General features: G+C 37.4%; 1 protein-coding gene across 1 annotated transcript; it reads left to right on the forward strand.

Moving 5' to 3' along the window:
- The first annotated feature begins 9,483 nt into the window (after window positions 1-9,483).
- On the forward strand, window positions 9,484-9,858 carry LOC131921852 (high mobility group protein B1-like). The gene has a single exon (XM_059276614.1). The coding sequence runs from the start codon at window positions 9,499-9,501 to the stop codon at window positions 9,856-9,858; it is 360 nt and encodes a 119-aa protein (XP_059132597.1). The 5' UTR covers window positions 9,484-9,498.
- Window positions 9,859-10,256: the final 398 nt, after the last annotated feature.

Consider the following 10,256-nt stretch of genomic DNA (forward strand, 5'->3'; position numbering starts at 1 on the left):
TTATCCCTGTGCTTTTTCCAATCATGGTCTCAACATCTCTCACTCATACAATCCCTCTTCTCTCTCTCTCTCTCTCTCTCTCTCTCTCTCTCTCTCTCTCTCTCTCTCTCCAATTGGACTCCTGGAGCTCCACCTGGTGCCTGGCCATGGATCTCTGCATCCGCTTCCATCAGTCATAGGATGAGAGTTCTATCATGACAGTTAGAGTGTTCAGCCATCCCATCACCAGAGTAGGTCAGTTCCGTCTTTCTCTCGACTATTGCCAATAGTCTATTGTGGAGGTGTCTTTGTGAATTTCTGGGGACCTCTCTAGCACTCTGCTTCTTCCTATTCCCATGGGGTGGGTCTTCATTTATCATGGTCTCTCTTTCCTTGTTCTCCCTCTCTGTTCTTAATCCAGCTGGGATCTCCTACTCCCCTAAGCTCTCTTTCCTCTGACCTTTGGCCTTCATTACCGCCCCTCATGACCAGTTTGCTCATGTAGATCTCATCCATTTCCCTGTTGTTGGGCAATCCCTGTGTCTTTCTTAGGGTCCTCTTTACTAGGTAGCCTCCTTGGAGTTGTGAGTAGGAGTCTAGTCATCCTTTGCTTTACATCTAATATCCACCTATGAGTAAGTACATACCATGTTTGTCTTTCTGAGTCTGGGTTACCTCACTCAGGATGATATTTTCTAGTTCCATCCATTTGCCTGCAAACCTCATGATGTCATTGTTTTTCTCTGTCGAGTAGTACTCCATTGTGTACTTGTACCACATTTTATTTATCCATTCTTCAGTTGAAGGGCATCTAGGATGTTTCCAGGTTCTGGCTATTACAAACAATGCTATTATGAACATAGCTGAGCATGTGCCCTTGTGATATGATTGAGCATTCCTTGGGTATACACCCAAGAGTGGTATAGCTGGGTCTTGGGGGCAATTGATTCCCAGTTTTCTAAGAAAGTGCCATATTAATTTCCAAAGTGACTATACAAGCTTGCATTCCCACCAACAGTGGAGGAGAGTTCCCCTTGCTTCACATCCTCTGCAGTATAAACTGTCTTCAGTGTTTTTGATCTTAGCCATTCTGACAGGGGTAAGGTAGTATCTCAGAGTCATTTTGATTTGCATTTCCCTGATGATTAGGGATGTTGAGCAATTTCTTAAATGTCTTTCAGCCATTTGAGCTTCTTCTGTTGAGATTTCTCTGTTTAGCTCTATAAGCCATTTCTTAATTGGACTTTTGGGCATTTTCATGTCTAATTTCTTGAGTTCTTTATATATTCTGGATATCAGTCCTCTGTCAGATATGGGGTTAGTGAAGATCTTTTCCCATTCTGTAGGCTGTCTTGTTGACCGTGTCCTTTGCCCTACAAAAGCTTCTCGGTATTAGTTGTTATGTCTCCCTTTTCATTTCTGATTATGCTAATTTGGATGCTCTCTCTCTGTCTTTTGGTTAGTTTGGATAAGGGCTTGTCTATCTTGTTGATTTTCTCAAAGAACCAAGTCTTTGTTTTAATAATTCTTTGTAATGTTCTCTTTGTTTCTATTTTATTGATTTCAGCTCTCAATTTGATTATTTCCTGGCATCTATTTCTCCAGGGTGACTTTGCTTCTTCTTGTTCTAGAATTTTCAGGTGTGCTGTTAAGTCACTAGTGTGAGATTTCTCCAACTTCTTTATGTGGGCATTTAGTGCTATGAATTTCCCTCTTAGCACTGCTTTCATAGTGTCCCATAAGTTTGGGTATGTGGTGTCTTCATTTTCATTGATCTCTAGGAAGTCTTTAATTTCTTTCTTTATTTCTTCCTTGACTCATTGGTAATTCAGTTGAGCATTGTTCAGTGTCCATGAGATTGTAAACTTTCTGTAGTTTTTGCTGTTGTTGAAATCTAACTTTAAACCATGGTAGTCCGATGGAACACAGGAGGTTATTCCAATTCTTTTTGTATCTATTGAGATTTTCTTTGTGACCAAGTATGTGGTCGATTTTAGAGAAGGTTCCATGGGGTGCTGAGAAGAAGGTATATTCTTTTTTGTTAGGATGGAATGTTCTGTAGATATCGATTAAGTCCATTTGAGTCATGACATCAATTAAGTCCTTTATTTCTCTGTTAAGTTTCAGTTTGGGAGATCTGTCCAGTGGTGAAAGTGGGGTGTTGAGGTTTCCCACTATTAATGTGTGGGGTTTTATATGTGGTTTAAGCTTTAGTAATGTTTCTTTTACATATGTGGGTGCCCTTGTGTTTGGGGCATAAATGTTCAGAAGTGAAACTTCATCTTGGTGGATCTTTCCTGTGATGAGTATGTAATGCCCTTCTGGATCTCTTTTGATTGATTTTAGTTTGAATTCTATTTTGCTGGATATCAGGATGGCTACACCTGCTTGTTTCTTAAGACCGTTTGATTGGAAAGACTTTTCCCAGCCTTTTATTCTTAGGTAGTGTCTATCTTTGAATTTGAGATGTGTTTCTTGTATGCAGCAGAAAGATGGGTCCTGCTTTCGTATCCATTCTGTAAGCCTATGTCTTTTTGTAGGTGAATTAATTCCATTAATATTAAGGGATATTAATGATCAGTGATTGTTCATTCCTGTTATTTTTTGGTGGTAGTGTATGTGTACTTCTCTTCTTTGGAGTTTACTTCTGTGGCTTTATCTATTGCCTGTGTTTTTGAGGGTGTATCTGACTTCCTTAGGTTGGAATTTTCCTTCTAGTGCTTTCTGTAGGGCTGGGTTTGTGGATAAGTATTGTTTAAATCTGTTTCTGTCTTGAAATGTCTTGTTCACATGATGATTGAAAGTTTTGCTGGGTATATTAGTCTAGGCTAAAACCCATGGTCTCTTAGAGTGTGCTTTGCATCTGTCCAGATCCTTCTGGCTTTCAGTCTCCATTGAGAAATCGGGTGTTATTCTCATGGGTTTCACTTGACCTTTTTCCTTTGCTGCTCTTAATATTCTTTATTTATTCTGTATATTTAATTGTTTAATTATTATGTGGCAAGGGGACTTTTTTGGGGGGATCTAGTCTGTTTGGCATTCTATAGGCTTCTTGTATCTTCATAGGCATTTCCTTCTTTAAGTTGGGAAAGTTTTCTTCTATGATCTTATCAAATATATTTTCTGTGCCTTTGAGTTGGTATTCTTCTCCTTCCTGTATACCTATTATTCTCAGATTTAGTCTTTTCATGGTGTCCCAGATTTCTTGGACATTTTGTGTTATGATTTTTTTGGGGGGAGGCATTGGTATTTTCTTTGACTGACAAATCCATTTCCTCTATTGTATCCTGTACCCTGGAGATCCTCTCTTCCATCTCTTGCATTCTATTTGTTATGCTTGCATCTGTGTTTCCTGTTTGTTTACTCAGATTTTCTATTTCTAGCATTCCCTCTATTTGTGTCTTTTTCATTGTTTCTATTTCCCTTTTCATGTCTTGGACTGTTTCCCTTATCTGTTTCATTGCTTTTTCATGGTTTTCTTTAAGGGATTTATTGTTCTCTTCAACTTTTTTATTTGTCTTTTCCTCTAATTCTTTATAGATTTCTTCCCATTTTTTTGTTTGACTTTTTTCATTTTCTTTATTGATTTCCTCCACTTTTTTGTTTATCTTTTTCTCAGTTTCATTCCTCATTTTTTCTTGAAAGGCCTCTAGCACCTTCATGATGCTATTTTTAAGGTTGCTTTCTTCTGCTTCTTCCACCTTGTGATGTTCAGGTCTTGCTGTTGGAGGAGGCCTAGGCTCTGGTGATGCTGTACTGCTCTTTATTTTGTTGTATGTACTTCTGCCTTGATGTCTGCCCATATCCTCCTCTAACTGGTATAAGAGGTAATTGTGTCTGAGCATGTTAATGTTGTTCCACTCTGTGTTTGTTGTTTCTGTGTTTCGGGGGCCCTTCTGGGTCTAATCTTAGCTCTTGGTCTGATTGGAGCAGGCAGCTTCTGTGTCTCAGCGAGCTGCTCTTGGATCAACCCAAGCCAGTTGATTCTTTGACTCACGGGTTTGTTCTTGGTCTTATCAGGGCTCTTGGTCCAGTCAGAGCTGACAGATTCGGCTTTTGAGGAAGCCTCTCTTGGTCCAGATCATGTTTCAGCTGCTGTTGCTAAGACCATCAGGCAGACCCAGGCTGGCTTTCAGAAAGTTTTTTACTTGTTTGGGCTGTTTGGTTCTCAAGCCCGTTAGGAATGAGTCATCCCACAGTCTATGGTCTATGGCCCACTTTAAGTTAATTTTTGTGTACATTGTAAGGCAGGAATCTATACTCATTCTTTGCATGTAGATATCAAGTAATCCAATTTTCTCATTATTAGCATATTGTAAAGACATTCTTAGCTGAATTGTATTAGAATTCATGTCAAAATTTAACTGATAATAGATAAAGAAGAATATTTCTGGACTATCCAATTATTGCATTGATCTATCTGTAGGTCTATCCTTGCATGAGAAAAACATTGTTTTTTTTTCCAATAACATAATAAGAAACTTTATAGCAGAAAATATTAATCCTTCAATGATCTTCTCAAAAGTAGATTGCTTCAGAAGGAAAGAGCTCCACAGTTAAGAGTGTAGACAGCACTTGGAGAGGACCAGGGTTTGGTTCCCAGCACTCATTTCAGGCAGATCACAACTACCTTAACTCCAGCCCCTGTGGTATTAGATAGCTCTGACCTCCACCATCACCTGTACTCACAGGCCCACACAGAAACAAACATATATGTAATTAAAAATAATAGAAACAAATCTGCACATTAGAATGCTAGATCTACTTAGAGTTCTGTTAATCTGTATATGAACCATGAGATCATCTAATCAATGCATGGGAAATAAAGGATAACTGGTTATTTTAACACTCTATACTGAATCTATAGACCAATATTTTAGAACTTTGTCTATCTTTATATTGAATGCTAGACGTGTGTGTGTGTGTGTGTGTGTGTGTGTGTGTGTGTGTGTAATTTATTTCAACACATCTTGTTTGGTATATATATAAAAACATGTATATATCAGAAACTTTTTCATTAAACATGACCCTAATTATTTTGTTGTCCATAGTAAATCAAGTTGAACTGCTTTCTCAAATTTGTTTAAAAATGCTGACAGTACAGTTCATAATTTGCTGATTTTTCTAACTTTTTCATAGATGCAGTTTTCAGTTTGAGTATTTTTCTTGTTCTATTATTTGTTTTCAAAATAATTGTAGCTTTTTTCTTCTTGTTTTAAATTTACTCTTCCTTTTGTTCCCTATTTTTTAAGACAAAAAGTAATGTTTATTAGAGAAACTACTCTTCCAGTGTTGTACATTAATTTATTTTATTTTATGTGTTAGTGTTTTACCTGCATGTATCTACATGTACTAAATGTTCTCTTATTGTCTATAGAGATCAGAATAGGGAATCAAATCCCCTCAAACTGTGGTTGTGGATAGTCTTGAACCACCATGTGGTTCCTGGGACTCTGTGGGAGCCTGTTCTCGGGTTCCTCGTGGCTTTACCCAGCAGGTCCACATAGAGGATGATTAGACCACGGGCCTGAGTGCAGGTGTCTGAGATGGTCTGCACTTGCCTGTGCTGGGGGAGGAGGTCTTTTGCTCCACCCCTTGGCGTCTCTATAAAAACCCTGGGGCAGAGACAGTCGGGGCCTGTTGGAATAGGTTCCAGGCCCTCTCGAGGCTATCCTTTATTTTCTATCTGTTTATCTCCGCGATATTCTCCGCAATAAATCCTTCTATCTAATATTTCCTGCTGCTCGCACTCAAGAAAACTCTGGGGAACTGTGGGGGTGGTTGGGTAAACGCCCCACAGGACTCAAACTCACATACTTTGCAAGAGGAACAAGTGCTCTTAATCACAGAGCCATCTCTTTTTACTTCACTTTTAAATTTTAAATATTAATGTGTTACTATTATTGGGGAATAAACAGTGTGTTGTCCATGTCAAAGAAACAAAAATCGCTGAAGTATACATCATAGATATTCTTTTTTAACGTTATTTTTGAGAATTTCATACATTACTACAATATTTACATTATTTCTACCCCATTCTTCACATTTTTATATATTTTGAAACAAGGTATCCCTAAGTTGATGGGGATGGCCTGTAACTCTGTAACCCAAGGAGAGCTTCAATTGTGGTCACTCTCCCTCAAGATCTTTGGTAGCTGAGATTGTGTTTCCACTCTTGAGAACTCTCTATTCAGCTCTTCAGCCATTATTTGATTAGATTGTTTTTTGTTTTTTCTTGTTTTTTTTTAGTTTTTTGAGTTCTTTGCATATTATAGCTATTGATCTTCTGTAAATTGTATAGCTGGCTGCATGCTTCCTATTCACTCATTAATTGTTTTGTAAGTGATAGAAAAGCACTTAAATATTGTCTCATTTATTAAGGAAATGTTAATATTCCCCAAATATACTTTGGAATAAACATAATAAAAAATAAACCTTAAATCATCCAAGAAAGAAATAGTAGAAATGAAAGAGAGATGAGGACAACCAAGATTTTGAGAATAGCTGTCCTACACAAACTATATTACAACTCTGATGCCATGTCTATCATATACCAATACCATCACAGTCATAGAAAATACAGCGTCAAAAAGCAGTTCTAAAGCACAAAAGGCCAGATAGCCAACACAGCCCTGAACAAAAAGAGTACTGATTGAATTTTAGCACATCAGATTTCAATTTCAGAGCCATGGTGCTAAAATTAGTTTTGTGCTGTCATAAAAGCAGACATGCAGATCAATGGAAAAAAGTTAAATATCTACACATAAACCTACATGGCTACAGCCATCTGAAAATTTTACAAAACTGTCAAAATATTCACTGGAGGAAAATAACAATAAAATCTCCTCTCTGACAAATGGTTCTAGAAAACAGGACATCCACCTGGGGCAAAAAACTAGAGCCTTACCTGTCACTTTGCACAAAAATAAATTCCAATGGATCAAATATATCAATGTAATTCTTGAAACACTAAAACCCTAGAAGTAAAATGTACTGAAAACACTCAATATATAGGCATATATAATAAAACTTTCCAAATAGGACTCTAGTCATTCAGAAAATAAGAGCAATTGCTGACAAATGGGGCTTAATTAAATTAAAAATCTTCCGTGTATATGAGAAAAAATAATTATGTGAACAGATATATTGAAGAATGGAAGAAACTTTGCTATCTATTCATCTGACAGAGTATTAATATCTAGATTACACACACACACACACACACACACACACACACACACACACACATCAAAAAACCAAGCATCAAGTAAACAAACAACACAGTCAAAGCTGAGCTGATCATCTGAAGAAAGAGGACTCAGAATATCTGTCCTTACTATACGAAGAGGCTATGGACCTCTGTATTTGTTTTATAACCTGCTACTTTGCTAAATATATTGATCAGTTCTGGACCTTTCTGGTGTAATACATGCTGAAGGTTTTGTCTCTTGTATTTAAAAAATTATTTCCTAACCATTTTTCTCTCATTTTATAATTTGTTTCTTTTGGTAATGGGCTTCTTAGTACTGTACTTAATGCATATATTAAGTGTGTATTAACTAAATTTTTCCCATTTTTTAATTTTTATGGGTTTCTAAATTCATTGCACTGTGTTGAGAGAAAATATTTTAAAATTTTCAATCATTTAAAAATTATTGAGGTTTGTTTTATATCTTAGCATATAGACTATGGTAGAAGGACATTTTCTATGCAAGATTATTAAGTCTGTTACTGCCACTTGTTGGAAAGTTCTAGAAAGACATGTTGTGTCTACTACCTGTTGTGAAGCATATTCCTCTATTGTAGAATACTTGTTTACACTGTATGAAGGTGCCACTGTGATTGGTTTAATAGAGAGCTCAATAGCAAATAGCTAGGCAGGACTTCAAGAGAAAGAGAAAGCTAGGAAGAAGAGAGGTGGGGATGCCAGTAAGACTGACGAAGTCACACATACAGTGTGGAAAAGGAGCCATGGAATAGAATGCAGATTAATAAAGACAGGTTAAGTTATAGAGCTAGTTGGGAATAAACCTAAGCTCTTTATTAAACCAACCATAGTGACACATCTTCTCACAGTGTAAACAAATATTCCACAATGTTTTCCCCTTTTTGTCTAGATGAATAGGAAAAGGTTTAACTCTAATGCAGTAGTAAAACTCTCCCTCCTCTCTCTCTCTCTCTCTCTCTCTCTCTCTCTCTCTCTCTCTCTCTCTCTCTCTCTCTCATCTGTCTAAATAAAAATGAAGGGTTTTAATTCTGACATAGAAAAATTATTTACAATAAGAGCAATTATCACATAAGAATTACATTCACAAAGTCCAGACTATTTGTATTTGGCAAATTCGGAAAAAATACTTTATTATTTATCTATCTTAGAGTCCAATGTTTTATACCTAAACCACTTTCTATTATAACTTGTATTACCATCCTAAAAAATATCTTTTTAGACCTTAAAACATCTTAGATAAAAAAACATTATAAACTTTACATCTCTTATGTAAGTTTCTTTTCTTAATTTGGTAACAACAAAAACTGTAAAATTATAACTATCTAGACAAGAAGGTGTAATATTTCCTGAGTAAACAGGGAATGCAGAGCAAACAATATTTTGCAGGGAAATTTGAAGGACCTTGCCTACCTTGTCTTGGCAAGGTTCAGCAGTCCCCTTCTTTTGTGTCCTGCTCATCCAATTTGGACAGCATGCTGTTGGTAGTCAGTGCAAGGGCAGTTTCTTTGCCCAGTGGCTAACTTGGCTGCAATGAAAGCAAACTCCATAAGGAGGTTCTTCAATGCCCAGTATCCTTTTTTGAAGTAGATTGGTGCTGCCAGAAGCAGATATGTTTCACTGTCATGAAAAGCCTTATGTTATTAAAACATCTTAAGTGCTATATCCTGGAAGTCTTTGAAGGGTTTTAAGACCACCTATCTATCTAAAGTACATGTTTAACCTTGAAACATACCTATATGACAACAAGTTTGAATGTTATAGATGACTAACTCTTTAATTATCCTAAACAGTTTTTAATAATAGTCTTTAAGGATGAGAAGTTTACAATATATTTTAAATGAGCTACATAGGTGCAATACCTTAAATAAGAGTAGAAACATATTTACAATATGCACAACAAAAATAACCTTAAATTTGTATCAATATACAAAACATCTATATCAAGGTAAAATATAATAGTTGTTTTTCTAGCTTAAACAGCCATTGCAGTACATTGAGCTCCATAGAGACAGCGCCGGGGCAAGCGCGAGCCGGACGGGCACTGGGCGACTCTGTGCCTTGTGGAGGAAAATCAACCAAACACGGGCAAAGGAGATCCTAAGAAGATGAGAGGCAAAGTGTCCTCATATGCACTCTTTGTGCAAACTTGCCAAGAGGAACACAAGAAGAAGCACCGGGTGCTTCTGTCAACTTCTCAGAGTTCTCGAAGAAGTGCTCAGAAAGGTGGAAGACCATGTCTGCTAAAGAAAAGGGGAAATTTGAAGACATGGCAAAGGCTGACAAGACTCGTTATGAGAGAAATGAAAACCTACATCCCCCTCAAAGGGGAGACCAAAAAGAAGTTCAAGGACCCCAATGCACCCAAGAGGCCTCCTTCGGCCTTCTTCTTGTTCTGTTCTGAGTATCGCCCCAAAATCAAAGGAGAGCACCCCGGCTTGTCCATCGGGGACGTGGCGAAGAAGCTGGGGGAGATGTGGAACACCACCACTGCGGACGACAAGCAGCCCTACGAGAAGAAGGCTGCCGAGCTGAAGGAGAAGTACGAGAAGGATATCGCTGCCTACAGAGCTAAAGGAAAACCAGATGCAGTGAAGAAGGGGGTCGTCAAGGCTGAAAAGAGCAAGAAAAAGAAGGAAGAGGAAGATGAGTAGGAGGATGAAGAGGATGAGGAAGAGGAGGAAGAAGAGGAAGACGAGATGAAGAAGAAGATGATGATGATGAATAAGTTGGTTCTAGCGCAGTTTTTTTTCTTGTCAATAAAGCATTTAGCCCCCCTGTACACAACTCACTACTTTTAAAGAAAAAAATTGAAATGTAGAGTAAAAAAAGGTAAATTCAATAAGCTACCCTTTCATCCTATCATTTCTATATCCCCTTTTATTTATCTTTTTAGAAAAAGATCCATGAATCTAACTTCCTTTGTTTAATTTCCTTTCCTGACCATAACCAGTAACAACTTGTAATCAACCTCCCTAAAAAGTGGCAAACATCCACCAAATGACCAGAAATCACATCTTGGGAATGTGGGGGTCGTGTTCTCTAAACTGCT

This window comes from Peromyscus eremicus, chromosome 11 (assembly GCF_949786415.1).
Source record: "Peromyscus eremicus chromosome 11, PerEre_H2_v1, whole genome shotgun sequence".
NCBI lineage: Eukaryota > Metazoa > Chordata > Mammalia > Rodentia > Cricetidae > Peromyscus > Peromyscus eremicus.

Excerpts from the sequence above, each read along its gene's own strand:
- LOC131921852 (XM_059276614.1), top strand. The coding sequence starts at position 9,499 with ATGAGAGAAATGAAAACCTACATCCCCCTCAAAGGGGAGACCAAAAAG.